Source organism: Panthera leo, chromosome A3 (genome assembly GCF_018350215.1).
Source record: "Panthera leo isolate Ple1 chromosome A3, P.leo_Ple1_pat1.1, whole genome shotgun sequence".
NCBI lineage: Eukaryota > Metazoa > Chordata > Mammalia > Carnivora > Felidae > Panthera > Panthera leo.
The window spans coordinates 1,932,776-1,952,937 of record NC_056681.1 but is presented as its reverse complement, the minus strand read 5'-3'; the positions used below and the strand labels follow the sequence as shown (position 1 = coordinate 1,952,937).

The window sequence follows — 20,162 nt, the reverse complement described above, 5'->3', positions numbered from 1 at the left end:
CCCCACGCTGACCTCCGGGACCGGTGGTCTCAAGCACCCATAGGGGCACTAACCCCTGCAATTCCCAGGGCTCAGACTCCGGCCCTCAGGGCCTGCAGAAGGCACAGGCGGAGGCTCCTGCCCCAGGGGGATGGCAAGACAGCTCCTGGGCTTGAAGCTGGTGTCCCCGACCTCCATGTGTCCAGGCGGCCAGGTGGGACCGATGCCACACCCGGGGCAATCGTGTCGTCCCCATGTCGCCGGCAAAGGCACTTTCCCAATGCTGCAAAGTCTAAACTCCCAGGCTGGGTGGGCGGGCGGGCGGTCAGCCGGTTAGCGGGCTGGACCGCAGAGCTCTGGGGTCACCGCGGTCGTCCGCGGCCAACAGGGGGCACCCTGCTCCCAGCCAGTCTCAGCGGGACACTGCCACCTCCGGGCGACAGCAGCAACTGGGCTCAGGGCCTGCACCGCTGGGGAACAGCCGAGCTTCTGCGAGTCTCTGACACCTGCACGTGGACAAGGAGTCACTGGGGGCGGTGTTCCCGGATGCGTCGTGTTGGGTCCTGGGGTTCCAGCACCGCATCTCCGTCCGACCACACAACTCCCAACTGCGTGGTGCCTGGTTCTCCGTTCAGAATGAAAACTAAGCATCTGTGTTCTGATGGTTAAAGTTGCTCGTGCATATTTCAAGTGCAAACATAACACAGGGTATTTTTACCGCATGTTCTCACAGCTTAGGAAGGTGGGAGGAAAGGGTTCCCCGACAGCTGAAGAAGAGCCCTGCTCTGACCAGGCCGCAGTTCCGGGAGCCGGCCAGCAGGTGGCGGGCGAGGCCCACGCACGCTCCGGGCACCAGGTCCCTCTGCCACCTGAGCCCTTTCCCCCAGGGGAGTCCCTGTGCACACGCACCCGTCTTTGACCTCAATTACAATTTGCACCCCCTCCACCACCCTTCACAGCTGAGGTCCCTCCTCCAGGCCAGGTGGCGTGGCAGCTACTTTTCCTTGTTTGAAAGAACAATTCTGGTTTCTCCGTGCTTTCCTGAGCCTCGGTAACAGCCCTAAAGGAGCATTTTGTGCAAGACACACACCGCGCCACCCCACCCCCTCCCCTCCCCCCGCAGAGGCTTGTGATGACGTTGGAGCGGCAGGAGCCCGGGGGCCCGTCGGGGGCCCGCCGCTCTGCACCCCAGACACCATGGGGAGAGCCCAGCACGCCCAAGCAGAGGCCAGTTTCTGGGAAGACAGCTGCCCGCGGACGGTGGCCTGCCCTCTGCACCTCCCCTGCAGACGCCAAGACTCACGGGGACAGGCGCAGCCACGCAGAGAGCAAAGGCACTACCTACCTAACGGACCGAAACATCTCTGCAACACGCGTGACCAATTCTGGACCACGTCTGATGTTTCTACTTTCCAAACAGAAAGCCAACAGCCAAAAACAGGAAGGACAGGGCCCCCACTTCAGGTGGAAATTACCGGGTCAGAACTCAAGACAAATAACACTTGGTGATATTATTGCAATAATACTGCAATATTTCTTAGAAACCACAACTGGTCTCAAAGCGTTAACGGGCAAGTGAGCCGGCGGAGGGCCGCCCCCAGGTGCAGGCGGCATGCTCTGAGGGCCAGCGAGAAACTTCAATTCCTGGTGTTTCTCTGCATGTTGTAAAAGGCCGATGTTCAAAGAGATCCTACTTAATAGTCACATTGCTCCTAATTACACGGGCCGAGCACCGTTTCCCCATCTCACGCCAAAACGGAAGGACGCACTTCACCGTCCCCCCGCCAGGGTCCTGGTCATACTGCTCATCGGGTATTCTGGCTGCGGGAGGGGTCACAGGGGCCCGGAGCCCGGGAGAGAGGACGGCCGTGACCACCCAGCCTACCGACACCGCGCCCAGCCCAGAATCACGGAACAACCGGTGGGGGGGCGGGGGGTGGCCCCCGGGGGGAGCGGTGACACCCACACCCCATCAAAGGGCTGCCTTGCCCGGTCTCTGCAGGCGCTGGGCTAAGAGCAAGGCGACCCTGGATGTATCGCTTGCACACAGCAGGTCCTCCCCTGAAAACAGCACGTCGCACACCTGTCAGCCCGGTCACGGGGCTGGTCCAAGACAAAAAAAAGAGCTATTTCTTTTGAAGGCAACCTTGCCATTGGCAAAATGCCACAATCGATCTGACAGGCAATGAGCACCTGATGTAAAACCGAATGGGAAAAACCCCACTTTCCGTCCAAATCCCGGCTCGTGGGGCCACCTCAGTTGGGGGCCAATGCTCACGGGGAGAGAAGCCCCCGGCGTGGCCGGGTGCTCGCCATGCGTGCCGACACGTGAGCCCCGGTGCCACGGGCCCTTGGGCACGGTCTCAGGGAAACGTCCACCTCGGGGCCACAGCAGCCAAGAGCCCCGCACTCACGGGCCCCCAGAAGCACGGCCAAGCGGCTCCCGAGCGAGGGGCCCCTCAAGGCTGCGCCCCCGCCCCGCGTTCAGCTGGACAGCCAGGAGCCTGGGCCGAACCGGTTCCAGCGAACCCAATGGCACAGCCTCCGACCGGCTCGCCCTGCTCCCCTCAGTTCCCCAACTCGCCTGCGCCCGTCTCTGCGCCTTCCCTGTCCACGAAACAGAGCACCCGGTGCAGACAGGCGGCCGGGAGTACACGCGGCGGCAAAGACACGCAGGTACTCTCCTCAGGAGGACACATACCACTCAGTCACCCCGACACCTCCCTCCGTCTCCCCAAAACCAACTCAGAACAAGAAGGCACCAATCTACCCAGGCATCGCTCCATCGGCAGACGTGGCGGCACGGAGCGCCCTGCTCCAGAAAGACTCCAGATGAGGACACCTGGCAGGTCCTCCCGAACCCACAGGTGACGTGGCAAAGGCAGAGGATGGAGACAGCGAGGGGCCGCGGTCTGACAGAGGCCACCCAGAATGGCCGGTCCACCCCAGTCTAGCGTCCAGAGTCCTCAGAACACAGAGCCTCCGACGAGGGAAGGAACTAAAGGGACACTGAGGCTCCTGCAAGACCGGGACGTCACCGCCAAGGACACAGGACCCTCCTACAAGCAACGCAAACAGAAAACCGGCCACACTACCCGACTGCTCAGCACGGTCAGAAGAGGGCGCCATCAGACCGCAAGTCTGATGAGACACCCAAACCCGGCAAAAGTGACCCAAGATTAGCAAGTCCGTCAAGATCTACCGCAAAAAATCAGAAAACAGAATTCCACGCACATCAGAGACTGTCTGGAAAAACAAGAAAACCATTAAGACAACACTTCCAACAACCAAAAGATGTCCTGAAACATTTGACGACATGAGAAGTGCCCTGAATGAAAAATCCCTAACGTTAAGAGAAGTAGATTAAAAAACAGAAGGGATGAGAGTGGAGTAAATGCGAGAAAAAAATGGGAAGGAGACACAGAGATCTCTCAGAAGTGCATAAATTAACTGCAAGGCACCGAGGGCAGACCCGCGAGGAAAGGCAGGCTCGTGAGGGGCGCAGCCGCGGAAGGTCTGGGGAAGGGCAGGTGGCGGGCAAGCAAAGGCCTGTGTTAACAGAGCCTCCGAAGAAGGAAGCAGACAGAACACAACAGACACGGAAGCCAGAGTCCAGGAACCAGAAAGACCAAATCTACACACTGAAAGGTCCCATGAAAACCGACTCTGACATCTCCTCGTGAAATTGCTAGTTTTCAAAGATCAAGACAAGGCCTCGTGTAAAAGAGAATAAATGACAAAGGCAAGTGAATCAGCCTGGCATCGGGGCTTTTCAAAACCAGCTTCCAAAGCAGGACGACCACGGATGCTCATTCACAGAAGGACTGAAAGAAAGTGCGAGCCAAGGATCTTATATCCAAGCCAGACCGTCCTCCCTATCGAAGCCACAGAAAGACCTTTTGCAACATGCAAGTGTCAGGGATTCTGCATGGAGGCCTCCGCAGGCTGGGCCACAGTGCAGTCGTCATCCAAGGCAGGAATGGGCAGGGACACGCGCAGTGCTGGGGCGGGCGGAAGCACTTGTAAGGAAACCACACCGCTTACTGAAGCTGAGGAGGGGCCCGGCGGGAGGGCGGAGAGCAAGGGGCGTGTGCACTGGCTGCTGAGAGAAAGTGGGCGGGGCTCAAGCCCTATGGGAACTAAGAAGCTGAACAGCTAAGAAAAACCAGGGGACATTTAACAAGGTTTATGTGCAAAAATAACCACCAGAATACAACCGTAAGCCTTCCTGAATACAAACATTTTAATTAAAGAGCAAAGAATACGCACTTCAGAGGAAGAGAATCATAGCAAACGTAAGAAATAGGCATAGTTATAAAACACTGAGACAGAAGAGACCAAGCGTGTTGATCATATCAGAAGAAGGCGAATGGGCTCAATTCACCTAATAGAGGGAAAGCTTTTCGATTCGGCTCAGAAAACAAGACGTAGCCACGTGCTATAGACGTGAGCCACACCTAAAATCAGGAAGTATAAGACCAAAGCAGGGACAGAGATTCTCTCTGGTGAGGGAAGTGCAGAGAGCGGGGTGAATGATGGTCCTAACTCAGGACACAGCAGAGCTCAAGCCCACTGGACAACGGCAGACATTTTTTAACGCTAAAAGTGCCAATTCACAGAAGATGTGACACTTCCGAATACTTCCGTACCCAACAACGTGGCACACACAGCCCAGCTACAAAGCATCAGCTGCAGAAGACACAGGAGATAAAGACAGAAACGCACCACTGACATCGCCACAGTCCGTACGAGACCCATCGAATGGACAAGAATAAGCAAGGATTCAGAAGACTGGTCCGCATGAGCAGCGGTGTGTGTTGTGGAAATCTATTAAGCTCTACGCCGTTCGGGAGAATAGGCCCGTTCTCAGGCACCCACAGCACAGTCACCAAGATTCCCCGTGTCGCCACCGGACTGGCACAATTTTAAACAATCATGAACAATCTCCCGCGGTGCTGGTGAGACGGGGGAAAGCGAAGCGACCCGATCTTCGGGAGGGGAGCCCGGCTGTTCCTAACAAGACCTCCTGGCAACTTTGCTGCACCCTCAGCGGTGCGCCCCAGAACACAAAGACCCTCGGGCACGAGGTCATCCGGCGTGGCACAATGGCACACAAGTCATCGTTAAATGAAGGAATAAGCGGGGGGCGGGGCGGGGCGGAAAGGACGGAGGGCAGACAGCACCACAGCCGCTGCGGGAGACACCTGATGGGAAAGCAGGAGCTCACGGCGTGATCGCCCGGCAGGCACCACTTTAGCCAGAGGATCCAAGTCCCCACAACGTGACGCGCTCAGAAGGGCACCTTATCCCTTTTGTGAATTGTAGCTAAAATTATGGAACGTGCACTTAATCGTGAGGAAACCCAGGATGAACCCAACTTGAGGGACTCTGTACCAAATAAGTGACCCCCACACTTTGTGAGCGTTGAGATCAGGAGGGAACGAGGAGCGACGGAGGAAGGAGCAAAGAGGGTCCTGAGTGACAACAGGAAAAGGTCCCCAGGGGGACGATGGGGACAATCAAACACAGATAAAATATTTGCAAAAGAAACATCTGGTCAGGGACCATCACCCCAAACAAACTGTGCACACAACTCACAAAACTCAACAATAATAAACCTGAATGAAAAACGGGCCGGAGACCCGAGCAGGCCCCTCACCGGAGAAGACGCACAGATGCAGACGGGCGCGGGGACAGGCGCTCCTCATCACAGGTCGTCAGGGAAACGCAAATCACAACAGCGAGGCCCCACGCACGCCTGTCACCAGGGCCCAGACCCACGACCCTGACGACCCCAGACGCTGGCGAGGGCGCGGAGCGGCAGGAGCGCTCGGCCGTTGCCGGCGGGAACGCAGGATGGCGCGGCCGCTTTGGAGGCGAGTTTGGTGTTTGGCTACAAAACGAATCATACTCTCACCGGACGAGCCGGCCATCGCGTTCCTTGCGATTTATCTCCACGAGTCGAAAACTCGTGTCCACACAAAAACCTGCCCACGGATTTGTATAGCGGCTGTGCTCGCGACTGCCAGAACTTGGAAGCGACCACGGCGTCCCTCAGAAGGTGACGGATAAACTGTGGTAGATCCACAACGTGGACCATTACTCTGTGCTCGCGAGAAACGAGCTCTCGGTCGCGAAAACGCAGGGAGGAGGCTCCGACGCTCGTCACTAAGGCAGGAGGCCGATCTGAGGAGCCCCCACACGTGAGTCCGGCCACACGACTTCCTGGAAAAGCACAGCCGGGGACACGCAAAGGGTCAGTGGCCGTCGGGGTGGCGGGAGGTGGGGGTGACGGCAGCGGGGAGATGAACACGCGCAGCTCGGGGGGGTTCGGGGCCGTGACACTAGAGCGCGCGATGCTGTGAAGGTAGGCGCCCGTCACCGCACGTTTGTCCAGACCCGCAGAACGCACGACGCCGAGAGTGACCCCAAGGCGCACGTGGACTCGGTGGTGATGACGCGTCCGTGGAGGCTCATCAGTTTTCGTAAATGTAGCCTCCGGTGGGTATTGACGGTGGGGAGGCTGTGCGTGTTCGGGGGCAGGTAGCACACGGGAACTCTCTGTACTTTCAGTCAGTTTCGCTATGAACCTAAAACTCCTCCAAAAAACAAGCTGTATTACAATTTTAAAAAATTAAATTCTGAAAAACCAAATCAAATAAGGTCTTATGAACCATCTAAGCACACTGATGGCTCACTACAGGAAGCTGGGTGAAGAGTGTATAGAAATACTCCAATATTTACCTAACTTTTCCACGGGTCTAAAATTAGTTCAGGGGCGCCGGTGGGGCTCAGTCGGTTAAGCATCTGACTTCGGCTCAGGTCATGATCTCACGGTTTGTGAGTTCGTGCTGACAGCGTGGAGCCCCTCTCAGAGCCTCTGTCCTGCTCTCCCTCTGCCCTTCCCCCGCTCACATGCTCCTGCCCTCCCTCCCTCTCTCTCTCAAAAATAAACATTTAAAATAAATGAATAAACAAAATCAGTTAAAAAAAAGTTACTTTAAAAAGACCTATCCCAAGGAAAGAATCCCAAACTAAAAAAGAAAAAGAACTAAGCATTACCACTGATGAGGAGAGGCATATGGAGAACTTTTTAAAGTACGGATTTTATGTTAATTGTTATATATGTAACACATAAGCCTCCCTCTGAAGTTCAAAAACAGACAAAAGCAACAACGCATGAAAAACCTCCCAGAACAGTGTTTGGCGACCTGCGTCTCTCCACCGTGTCGCTCAGGGTCCCCGCGCTCACCGCAAGCAGCCACCTCGTGCCCGGCCCTCCCCGTGGGGTTTGGAAACACACGCTCGTCCCGCTCCTTGGCCTGTCCTCCAGACACATCTGAACCCAGTCGGACCTTCATCCACGGGCCTTGCCCGCCTGCCCGCCGCTCCCCCCAGCGCCGGGGCCTCAGCAGCCAGAGCGTCTGGGAGGCCGGGTGTGCTGAGCGAAAGACCAGACACATCGGCAATGACGGAACTCGATCTCCCACGGAGACGGACTCACGGGCGAGGACAGGGAGGAGGCCGGGAAGCCGCCCCTGGGTGCGGCCCAGAAGCGGGGTGCCCGCCGGAGCGCGGGGACCGCTTCAGACGCAGAAGGGCTGTGCCTGCACGCGCCTTCCCCCGCGTGGACTGCAGAGGCGCCCGGAACCGGCCTCCACACGCCGCCCCCCGCGGGGGACCGGGGCTCCTGGCCGGGAGCCCGAGGGCGCAGAAGTACCGGAGGCTCCGGATGCCTCTCCTGCCGGCAAAACCGCGACGTGTCAACAAGGGTGACATTTCAAAAGGATATGGAAACAGCTTGAAGGAGCTTCCACTGCCCAAATCTAGAAATAACGAGAGATTGATTACAACCCACCGAATACCACGGGAGACCACGGCCCCGGCCACGGTGGCGCACAAACGCACGAACAAATGGGCGGACGGAGGACGGAGGGAAAGGTCTTCCTGCAGCAGAAGGCGTGAAGGGGACAGACGTCACGGCCTGCAGCCGCGATGGCGCGGAGGCTGGGGTGGCCCGCGGAGTCCTGGAACACCTCCTCGCTCAAGGCGAACAAATACTAACCGAACGGCGGTGACTACACGCCGGACAGTGTGGCCGAACCTGGTGACCACGGTCCGTATCAGCAGGAAGGTCACCACACGGGGTGCTTCCTCATGTGCCAGACTGGACGCAGTGCCATCGAGATGCAGGCGTTTCTGCCAGAGTCACACAGACCCAGGCCGAGGCTCATCCCGTGGACGGAAGTGCCGTCCCCTGAGCGCTGTTGAGAACGAGGGATTCGTAACAGGCTCACGTGCAAGCCAACCGGATGCCCCACGTCCCTGCACAGACGTGGAGATGCTACTGGGGCCACTGGTGACACGGGGGCATGAGGACAGGCAGACATGCCGCCTGGAGTCTGTGCGGCCTCGTGCCAGACAGGGCCCGGAGGTAGCAGCACTAGGGGTGCAAAACGCTCCATCAGAGGAACGTATACACACACACGTGTAACACACACGTGTAACACACACACACACACACACACACACACACACGAGACACCGTGACGGGGTCGGGGTCATGCAACACTCAGAACTGAGAGCATCAACAAAGAGCTGTGAGCGCTACTCCTACAACTCTTCTGTAGGCTTGGAACTATTTTCAATGAAAAGAAAGCTGTATTTTTAAATAAGCACCGTCTGCTGGGAAGACAGCAACGGGGGCAGCAGTTTCTTCATCTTCCCAAAGGCCCGTGTATGACTCACGGCAACTGAGCGGCCAAACCCAAAACCAGCAACCGCTATTTAGAGCAAACCCCGCGAAGACGAGCCGCGGGCGGCCACAAGCCCGAACGGGACCCCCAGAACTGTGCAGGACGGGCTCCCGCCGGGCTGGAGGCCTCAGGGGGCAGCGGCCACAGAGCAGCATCCCGCGGACGAGATCGGGAGGTAGGAAACAAGGTGGGCAGGACGGGGCGGTGGAGACAGGGACGGCCCAGGAGCGAGGCGGGGAGGGGAGCCGTGCATGCTGACAGCAAGCGTCCAGCACACGAAGGCCACGAGAGAGGGGCTCCGCCAGGTTCGCAGGCTACCTCAGACACACACGCCCATCGAGTTTGAGGAAACGAAAGTCACGTGAAAAGAGCCAACGGGACGGCACGAGGATTGAACCCCTCCCCCCCAAGTTGCTACAGGGAAGAGAGAAAACGAAGACGGGTAACATCCTTGCAGACGGTGAAAAACACCGAGACGACAGAATCAACAAACAGACCAAAACTGTAACGGTCTACCTCAAAACAAGCTAAGAGACACTGACGACAGTCGTAAAGAACAAGAGAAGCCGGAATTAGCGAAACTCAGAAACGAGGCGCCAGAGTTGGGAAAACATTAGACAGAAAACTCAAGAAACCGCGAGCACAAGAACGTGAGCGCAAGTGAGGCCAACAGAGGGTTCAAGAGGCAAGGACGACACAACGGTCCCCGTCGGGGTCTCCAAGGAGGAAGCCGGGGAAACAAGCCACCAGAGATGTTCCCGAACGAAAACAGACTTGAAGCTGCGTGAACGCCACCCATACCCGAGACCGCCAACCCAGACAACCGGTTCCAAGGAAAATTAAAGGCTCGTAAGAAAAAAAAAACAAATTCTTTGGGGAACTTGGGCTAAAAGAACACATGACGTATAAGAGAAACAAAATTAGACTATCATCAGGCCTGAACAGCAACACTTTATGCCAGGAATACATATCCGGAGTAACACGTTCAAGATTCTCGAGGGAAGCAAATGGGAGACAAGGATTTCACAGCTACGCAAACGGGCCTTCAAGTACACAGGGCACGAGCTGCTTCCGCGTGTAAGCACCTGCAGACGCCCTCCCCACGAACCATCCCAAAACAAGCCGGCAGAGGAATCACAGAAAACCGAAACGACCACACAGACACCAACATCAAGATGAATCATCCGTGTGACGCACACGGTCCCTCGAGGAACCCTGCGGGAGGACGAGAGGGACCGCGGGGCGAGGCACTGCTGCAGCGAGCGAGGCCGCTACATGCTCGACACGCACGACAGGACGCTCCCGGCCAGAGCCCCGCCTGCCCGAGCGGGAAGACCCTGCTCCCACCCCAGCACCCAGCCGCGAGGCCACCTGCCCTTCCCCGGGAGCCACCTGGACAGGGGAGGCAGTGTCTACGGGGGGCACACTAGGTCAGAGGGGCGTTCCACAGACCCTTACTGACGCCAAAGGGAAAAACAAAGCGCCCGACCGAGTCAGGATGAACCGTCTGCTAAGCGAGAACCCGCACTCCTGGGAGGGAGTCCATCTGCCGCCCACAATCTCCAGCACCGAGTGGCAATCGCTAGACACGCAGAGAAACAGGAAAGTGGGAGCCGCAGGTGAGAAGAGCAGCCAGCAGAGAAGGTCTGAGCCCAGACCCTGGACCCGTACAGGCATTAAAGCAGCCTTTTTTTTTCTTAATTTTTTTTTTCTTAACGTTTATTTACTTTTGAGACAGAGAGACAGAGCACGAGTGGGGGAGGGGCAGAGAGAGGGAGACACAGAATCCGAACAGGCTCCAGGCCCTGAGCCATCAGCACAGAGCCCGGCGCGGGGCTCGAACTCACGGACCGCGAGATCGTGACCTGAGCCGAAGTCGGACGCTTACCCGACTGAGCCACCCAGGAGCCCCATAAAGCAGCTTTTATGAACAGGCCAAAGGCAGGATGTCCCGGGGGCTGTGGTCTCTCTCAACACGTGAGCAGACAGGGAACTTCAGCAAAGAATCAGAAACCGTAAGAAAGACTGGAAACCCCAGAACTGTGAACACATCGGTGGGCGCGAGCTTCAGTGGGTGGGCTCCATGGCTGCCTGTGGGTGACACGGCTCCGTGTGGTCAGGGGACCTGAGGACAAACAGGGGAAATCATCCTGCCTGAAGACGAAAGAAAAATGAATGCTGCCAGACACCTGAGGGCAACGTCACCAGGTCTCATGTACGTGTCGCTGGCAAGTCCAAGAGGAAAAGCAAACCGGAACCAGAAAAAATTTTGAAGAACTGAAGGCCACCATGTCCCCAATTTGAGGAACTTCTTCTACAGATCAAAGAACCCCAAGCAGGCCAAATGTCAAGAGAACCAAGTCTAAAAAGGACCGAGACAAACTTCTCAAGTTTACAAGGAAAACGTCAAAGCAGCCAGAGAAGGGAGATACGTCAGGTGCGCGGCACAAGCGTAAACCACGTGGGGCCCAAAGACACCGGAACCACGTCTTCCACGGGAGAGAGACGGTCACACATCCATCGCAGCTGCTGATCAGGTTAGGAAAAAGGGTTCTGCCATTTTGCAAAACACGCCAGGAAACCTCCCACCTTTTTTGTGATCCGGAACGAGACAGCACAGCATTGGGACGGGGATGCCCTCCGCGGCGTGAAGGACTCCAGCCGTGAAACAGAGGGGCTCGGGGAGCAGGGGCATAAGGGGTGCCTGGTCGTGGGGCTCCCACATCCCTCTTAGCACGTCCTCACCTAAAGTACACGGCTCCCATCTGGACACGCTCAGCTCCTTCAGGAGCGTAGAAGAGACCAAATCTTCAATGCAAAAAAAAGGGCTGTCAACCCAGACTTTTGCATTCAGGGAAAGTACTATTCAAAGTTGAGGGGGGGGAACGCCATCCCTTTCGAGTAAACAGAAGCTGAGCGAACCCCGCCCTGCCCCGCCCCCACCAGCGCAACGCCCACTACAAATGCCGGACACGGTCCTGTGGGCCGACGGAAACGCTGCTCGTGCAGGCCCGGACCGCGGCCTCCAGAAGCAGAAACTACACACGCCAACGGGAAACGCCAGGCTGTCTTTCTTCCCGTAACTTAAAACACAACGGACGGTAAACCAAGATAACAAAACCCTAAGGCTGGGTTTATAACCGTGTGTGAAGATATCACAACAAACAACACGAGAAACCAACAAAATCTGGACACACGGAAAGCGGCACGGGTCCCTCTCCCCGGCACCTGGACTCCCGGCCCGGCTCCTCGCCCGCCCCACGCACGGGCCTCTTCCAACAGCTCCTTCCGCGGGCGGCCCGACGCTCACCGCGTCCACGCACGCGGACCAAGCCTCCGTGCGGCGAGAACCCGGGCTCCCGCAGCGTCCACGACAAGCCGACGTGAGCGTGAGGTGTGGGGCGCACAAGTACTCCGGGGAGGCCCGCGGGCGGGGGGGGGGGGGCGCGCGCAGGGCGGTCGAGGATCCTGGGCACCTGCCCGACCTGGGGCACAGAGCGGAGACGCCCCCGGGGCCCCTCCAGCCCTCCTCGCCGCCGCCGCCACGGTACTGTACCTCGGTCCCCGACCCCGGTCCCGGAGAGTCCACCTTCCGCTTCTTCCGGGGCCCGATGGCGGCGAGTGCGGTGAGGTTGGCGTCCCGCTGCCTCATCTGCGCCAGTTCCTGCTGCTGCATCTTTGTTGAGAAAAGGAAAACAAGGACCGTCAGGTCACACGCGTGGCTCTCGCTTTGCTACGAAACAAACAGAGGCGGCTGCGGGTCTTGGGAAACCGTCAAAGTTGAAACTTCTCTCACGTTTGGCTTCAACGGTAAGCTTATCCCGCAATCAGAAACACGAAGCAAAAGCAGATGCGCGCCTCTCAAAGCCCAGAGGACGTAACGAACTGAAAGTACAAAGACTACGGCGCACCCAGTGGGGAAACGCCGCCACATGTGGGAGCGGGACGCGGGCTGTCTGCAGCCGTCTCAGGCGGCTGTGTCGGTGCCCGTCGTACAGAAACACCGCCCCTTCCTCACCCTTTCTTGTGTGGCACGAGCAGGTTACGTGAGAGTCTATTTTCAAGTGTAGAGTAAAGATTTTCTGGCTAAAGACGCTTACCTCTTTTGCCTTCTGTTTCAACCTTAGTTGTTCTGGGTCTTCTTGTCTGGATCGAGACTATTTTTTAAAGAGGTAAAAAGAAAAATAAGCTCGGACCTAAGTGTTCATCGTCTAACAGACATGCTATTTTACTCATGATATAGTAATATCCAGATCATACGACGGGACGTATATTACGTTTTTCAATGCTTTTTTACGGCCCAAATGTAACAATTTAGGCTGCACACCATGGGGAAAAAAACAGCCACCATGAAGGTCAGTGCCCCTGGAGAAGAGCTCACACATGGCTTTCGCCACGCCCGCCGGTCAAGGGCTCTGACAGACGGTGGGCCAGGTCGGCCCAAGGGGCTCTGGCTCAGGTCTGCAGCCCACCCGAGGCCCCCTTCCAAATCAAATGCATCACACCTTCGGGCCCGGGCCGGCCCCAACAGCACGCTGGCCTCCCAGGGCCTGGGGTGGGAGCGGCCGGCCGCGAGAAGCGCACACACTTGCCTTGGCCGCCCGCATGAGGATCTCTCTCTCTTGCTCGTCTTTCCTCTGCTTTTCAATTTGATCAAGCTGCTCAAAAAATTTGAGCTGAGCCCGGACATCACTTGCCTGCTCGTATCTGTCATCATCCTACAGAAAGGCAAGAACACGGTCATAATAAACCTGGGGACTGGGCTGGACAGGCTGCGCACACCCCACTTCCCCAAAGCGAGTCCTACGGAGTCCCGCACACCCGCCTCCGGCCCGGATGGCCTGCGTGGGACGGGTCTGCAGGCCAGCAGGCAGACGGAGTCTCGGTGAGCCGTGCTGGGGCTCACGAGGGGTTTCCACCTCAAACACTCGTGTATCATTTGATTTTCACTGCCACTCCGAGGGCACGGGCCTCACGCGGCTGGGCCCCTCTGCACAGCTCCCACGTGAGGACAGAGGAAGGCAGATCCCACCCTGCAACCTGCCCCTGAAGGCAGGACCTCGGTGCAGGTGACCCTCCACGACACAAACGGGGCAGCGGCCCGAGTCGCGGGAGCAGGGCTGGCTCGGGGCCGTGGGCATGCCACGGTGGCACTGGCAGGGGCTCCGGGACCCCCACCCCAGCCCCGGCCCTGTGCCTCATGCAGGCCCGGCCTGCCCTCCTCCTCCGGCCGGGCGCACGGCGCTGAGGCAGCTCCGTGGAGAATTCGGAGCCAGCGCGACACCTGTGCGGCCCCGCGCGCCCGGTGCAGGAAGAGGCTTCCCGGCAGGACCGACCCGGAGTCCACGGCCAGCTCGGCCTCTTCAGGACGGCAGTGTGTTACCTTGTACGAGAAGTTCTTCTGCTGGGCCGTCTCTGATATTTTCTCCACGAGATTCTGTAGCCTCTGCTGCGTGGCGTGTGATACGTAACTCACAACGTCCGGATGCAACTCCGTGATGCCGTGTTTTTTACCTGGGGGTAGGCAACGCTTTAGCCGCCGAAGCTCCTTCTCTCCTCTCCGAGTCACCGTTCTGTCTTCCTCGACTCACCGCTCAGAGCGACCGGAGGGCGGCCTGGACAGGCCCTCGGGGCAGGGGTGGGGGTGGGGGGTCGGTCTACACCCGCTGCAACTACCTGAGAACCACCGGCATCGAGCACGGGGAAAGTACAGCACCGGTAACAGGCAGGACAAGGTACCGAGTGCGCTCCGCCGGGGAGCTGGGCAGAAGACGGCTCTACGCGGGGCTAGAGTCGCATGTGCACCGGGGGCCCCAGTGACGGCGGCACCCACGTACCGATCTCTAGGATTCTTCTCTGTAAAGGCGCTGGTAGGAGAAAGGTTTCATCCTTACAGGATCGCGTCAGGGTGCCCACTAAGTCAGAGTTCGTGGCTAATATTCGTGCACTTTCTTCCGACAGGTTTACTCCCGCCATCGAGGCCACGTCGTTGATGTCATCGTCATCCCTTCAGAGAGGAAGATAAGCTGACTGAGCGAGGGGCGCGTCGGGAGACGCTCGGGGGGCCTGACCCAGCGGTCCACAAGCGGGGCAGGGGACCCCGTGCAGAGAGCGCACGGACGCCCCTCCAGGCGAGCGTCCCGCCGGCGCCCTCCGGCCCTGCACCGTCACCTGATCGAGGAAGCCCAGCGGTCTTCTTTGAAAAAGAGTCTGGTTTTTTTTCTTCTTTTAATTTCTTTTAATGTTTATTTTTTGAGAGAGACAGAGACAGAGCACGAGCAGGGAAGGGGCAGAGAGAGAGGGAGACACGGAATCCGAAGCAGGCTCCAGGCTCCGAGCTGTCAGCACAGAGCCCGAAGCGGGGCTCGAACCCACGAACCGTGGATCATGACCGGAGCCAAAGTAGGACGCTCAACCAACTGAGCCCCCAGGTGCCCTGGGAGTCCGTTCTTTTAAAGGAAGACCAGCTAAGCGTTAAAGGTGCACAGGAGTCCCAGCACGAGGATGCGTGTAGAGGGCTCCCCCACGGTCAGGACTAAGCTCAGAGAGCAAACCCAGCCACACGGGACCCACAGATTCAAGGAGTTTGTTCCCAGTGAAACTTGGCTAAGAAAATCAAACAGCATTCTTTTCTTAAAACGGTCCCACAATTGTGGAAAAGGCAGAGTCGGGGGTGAAGGACCCTTTCCTTCCTGAATGAAGCTGCCGACCTGACGCCCCACGCCCCGGATCACCCCACGCGTGCCCCCCGAGGAGCCGGCGTCCCCTGCGAGCAGGCCGCCAGCCACACGCACGGCCCCCCCTCCAGCCTCCCTAGCCTGGGACGCTCCTCAGCCTCGCCTTGGCTCTCGTGCCAGTGACGCTTCGAGGCCACGGGCCAGGTGTCCTGCAGCAGGTGTGTGTCCCCCGTCTGACTGACGTCCCCTCCCCTCGTGACAAGAATGTCACACAAGCCCCGCAGAGGGCCGGGTCTCCTTGGTCCTTTCCTGATGCACTCTGAGCTCCAGCCCTCTGGGGTCCCTGCCGGCTTCCCCCTCCTCATTAGCTCCCCATTTATTCACCGTCACGGGCTCGTGCGTTCCTGTCTCACCCAGGGCACACAGCCTGTCACTACAGACACGCACAGTGGGAGGGAGCCCATCCACCCCAGCACTGCTCTCTGACCTGATGAGATGCGCTAGCTTGCCCTGCAAAAACCCCGAAACCAGCCTTTCTCAGGCACCTGGGTCACGGCGCCACAACGGTTTTTGAAAGCCGTGGTCCGAGCGCTGGGCGGGGGCTCCCTGCCATCCGGGCGCTACTCCCAGGTGCCTCTGGTGCACACAGCAAGGAGCCCCCGCAATCTGTGCGTGGATACGGACACGGACCCCACGAGCTAACCTGGCACCACGGGGCCTTATCTAGCTCGCCTCGTGCCCGCACTAAAATTTCCTTCCGTGGGACATACCCGGATTCCCCGTGGCCCTCATTCCCTCGCTTCTCTGCTGTGCAGGTGGACCCCTCCCTCGGGGCGGTCCTCCCCGCCCCCACCGGGCGCAGGCCCTCCACACCGGGCCATCCAGGCACAGCGCCCTCCACACCCCGCTCGGGCGCCGACCCCGGCTCGGCACCGCTGACGCCAGCCCTGCTCCAGCGGCCGACGGTGTCAGGGACGAAGTCTGGTGGGGGCGGGCCCGTGAACACCCCGAGGACGCGTGTCCTTCCCCGCTGCTTCATCGTGATCCACGTCCGCGCCACGGCCTTCCCGCTGCGCGTCCCTGACACGCAGCTTTTTACCCAGCTGCTCAAGAGCCCAAACCACGGCATTTGTTTCCAAAAGTTTGAAGTTAAAAGAAGGGCAGGTGAGGCGTCCTACGTGATGGTCACGACGCACTCGCAACACCAAGACCTAGCGTCACAACGATGGCCTTTCCGTCAGTTCATACAGAAAACAGCGGCTCATTTACTTCCTGCTGTGCGTTTGCAGCAGATCTCCCTGCGCTAACTTTGCGGGAAAACGCGTACACGGGGGTCAAAGGCACGGAAAGAAAGCGGTCCCAAAACCACAGCGCCGGTGCCCCGCGGGCGAGGCTGCCACAGGCCCAGGCCTTGGCCCCGCCACCTGCTCAGCGCGGACAGTGCGCCCCGTACCGAAACGAGCCTCCCCCGGGCTCCTTGAGTTTGTTTTTCTGCGCGGCAGCTGCTTGAGCCGAGACGGCAGAGAGCGCTTTGGTTCCAGGTAGCACGGCGGGCTTCACCACGGGCACTGCAACACAAGACAGCAGCGGTCCACGCGCTGCACGCGTGCCCCGCGCCCCCCCACCGCACCCTCCCCGCTCCCCTGCCACACACATGGGCCCAAACGGTCGGGAGCCTGGCGGCTGAGGGGAGGCCATCACTGCCGACCCACCACGGTGACGCCCGTCAACACGCGGGACCCCTCGCCCGAAATCCTGGGCAGAGGCACGAGCGCACCCGTCAGGTGCAGGAGGGGCTCGGGACAGAGAACCCAGCGGCGCCAACTGGACCCGTTGCCCCCGAGATCACCCCGACGCGGCGATGGCCGCACGGCGCTGTGGACGCAGCGAAGGGCACCGGACGTTTGGGAGGGCAGTGGCGGGGAGCCCCGGGCGTGCGGCCCACGGCCCTCACCTGGCTGCAGCTGGTTCAGCTGGATCTGCTGAGGCGCGGTGAGCACGATGCGGCTGTGAGGCTGCCGGAGAGCGACCATGGGCGTCTGCGTCAACGTCACCTGCGGCGGGCGGATCAGCGCTCCGGGCTTGGGCGGCTGCTGGATGACCTGGGGCAGAGCCACGGGCCCATGAGCACCCACGCCCAGCCGGGGGCCCTGCCGGGACCTGGACGCCCGCGTCCGCGCCACAAAAGAGGGGAGCTCTGGGGGCAGATCTGCACATGGGGCCTGAGGTCGGTGCCAGGACGAGGCAGGCTGACCCGGCGGCCTGGCGTTGGAACACGCACCTTCCCCCCAAATCTCAGAAGGGGATACGGCTGCTAGCCACTGCAGGGCCCCGTTTTCCCTCCCGCACAGGGTCTCTAAGAGATGGGCCGCCTTCTACCCCGGGTGTGGGGGGGGGGGGGGGGGGGGGGGGGGTCAGATTTCCCACGTCCTGCCCTGAACTCAGCCCTCAGCCTTCAGGGAAGAGCCTCTCCTGCGGCCTCCCCGTGGGGGCCTGCCCGTGCCCACCACCTGAAGCTGAGCTGGGGAGACACCCCAGAGCTGAGTCCAGCCCCAGCTGTGTCCCCTGCTGCCCCCAGGCCTGCTCGGGGCTGTGCTGCCTGGAGCTCCATCAGCCAGAGCGAGCTCCTGCCTCTGCCTTTGCTCCAGGGGCCCCCCACACCCCGCCCCGTCTAACCCTGGGCCCAGCCCAGCGCCCCGCCCCACGCACAGTGGCACTCCCTATGCCAGAGTCACACTGCCCGGCCCAGAAGGTTATTACGTAGGTGACCTGATGGGCGTGCCCGGTATTACGAGACACTTGCTGGGGACACGGGGTGGTGCCCTGCAACCAAACTGTTTCTGCAACAAACCCATGAAAATTCACCCTCTAAAGGAAGAGTCAAGACAACAACTGCCTCAGGGTGGTCAGAGTCAGAGTCAGGTTTTGCCACGAACTAAGGGAAAAGCCACGGTTTTCATCTCCATAGGCTTCCAGGATCCAGGAATGGACCGGACTCAGGCCTAACCCCACTGCTGCTCCCCCACACATCCCCCACCCCTGGCGGGACTGGGAAACGCAGTGCAGAAGTGACCCCGTGGGTCACCACAGCCTCTGACCACAAACCAGGAACACGGGTCAGGTCACAACTACGCACCAAAAGTCAGACCTTTCCAGGAAAGACCGGAACCCACGAGGTTCTCTTCAAGGGAACGCCCCTTTAGCGCAAATTAGGCCAGGGGGGTAGGACGGCCCTGTACGTACAGACCTGCACCCTCGGCACGAAAAGCCCTCCTCTCGCACGCACCCTCAGCCCGCAGCACCGCACAGCGCCCAGCCCGGAAGACCAGACGCTCTCACCCACCATCTCAGCACACCTTCCTCACCGGCGGTCAACACGAGACAAAGGCTTCCCTGAGCAGGTGGGCAAACAGCCCCACGGACTCTGGTGGCTCACCGGTGGCTCACTCAGTTACTATGTGGCCGCTGTGACAAAACACACTCTACGACCCGCTATCAGGTGACAAGGGAACCTGCACCGTGGGGGAGCTTTAATGGTCTGTAAAGCAACAAAATCCCTCTGAAATTAAAAAAGCCAACTGCCCTTCCAGGTTTGGGGAGCACATTTAAAATGCAACTCCTGGGGCGCCTGGGTGACTCAGTCGGTTAAGCGTCCAACTCATGATCTCAGCTCAGGTCATGATCCCACAGTTCATGAGTTTGAGCCCACATCGGAGTCTGCACTGACAGCACGGAGCCAGCTTGGGATTCTCTCTCTCCCTCTCTACCCCTCTCCCACTCACGCGGTCTCACTCTCAAAATTAACTAAAAAAAAAAAAAAAAAAATTTGAAACGCAACCCTTCCCAGCAAAGACAGCCCTCGTCTAGCCACGGAACTCAGAAAACTGGATCCACACCTTAAATCAACAATCGGCAGCCTGCAGCTTTGTGTCACCGAGACCCAAACTGGGGCTGCAGAGCTGGGCTCAAGGCCGTGAGACAAAAGGCCCACCGACCGCCTGCCTGATGTGTCCATCGCCAGGCACACGGTTTCCTGTCCCGGGGCCGCTGCTCCTGATCAAAGATAACGTCCCACTGAAGATTCACTACAAGTGCCCGGTGTTCACTGGGGGCACGAACACCCCCGGCCGATACCGGGAAGGGACAGGCCGTTGGGTAAGAGCCAACGGGCTTATCCCGTCTTCCCAGGAAACACGCGTGCGGGGCCTCGGCCCCAGTTCACGCCTGAACTCTGTTAGCGCCCCGGCCTCCCCCGGCGGGAGCCCTGCCGCCTGCCTGCGGGGACGCGTCCCTGAGCCGTGGCCGATCTGCGTGAGAGGTGGGCACGGGGGTGACGGGCGAGGCTCTCGCCTTCATACCAGCGGCGTGGGCTGCCCCCGCTTGCCAACGCCAACCTGTGTGGGCTGCGTGAGGCTGATGACAGGGGGCTGGAGAGCGCTGGTCACGGTGGCCGCCGTCTTCCCGGCCGTGCGCTGGACCGAGCTGCTCAGCACCACGGCCGTGAGCGCGGTGGTGGCCTGCGAGGCGGGCGGCGGCTGCTGCTGGCTCTGCTGGATGAAGGCCGCGGAGTCGGGGGTCAGCTGTCTCAAGGCAGGCAAGCTTCTCTGGGCGGGAAGACAGACACAGGGTCGGCAGCGGCACGCGGCCGGGCTCCCTCCTCACAAACCCAGAAACCTCCCGCTCTGAGGAGCAAGCCCCTCAAGCTCAACCGCGCGGGTCTCAGCGCCTTCACGCCTCTGGGCGTCGGCGC

The 20,162-nt window shown here is 59.5% G+C and overlaps 1 protein-coding gene across 1 annotated transcript in view; it reads right to left on the bottom strand.

The window, feature by feature from the left end:
* The window catches only part of TAF4 (TATA-box binding protein associated factor 4), a 65,683-nt gene that overhangs the window by 1,634 nt on the left and 43,887 nt on the right, over positions 1–20,162 (bottom strand). Inside the window, exons 7-14 of the mRNA XM_042930496.1 lie at positions 19,771–20,016; positions 17,367–17,514; positions 16,866–16,980; positions 14,573–14,742; positions 14,119–14,249; positions 13,328–13,453; positions 12,836–12,892; positions 12,292–12,411 (exon numbers count right to left, since the gene is read on the bottom strand). Coding sequence (XP_042786430.1) covers positions 12,292–12,411; positions 12,836–12,892; positions 13,328–13,453; positions 14,119–14,249; positions 14,573–14,742; positions 16,866–16,980; positions 17,367–17,514; positions 19,771–20,016 — 1,113 coding nt within the window. The remainder of the gene's footprint in view (positions 1–12,291; positions 12,412–12,835; positions 12,893–13,327; positions 13,454–14,118; positions 14,250–14,572; positions 14,743–16,865; positions 16,981–17,366; positions 17,515–19,770; positions 20,017–20,162) is intronic.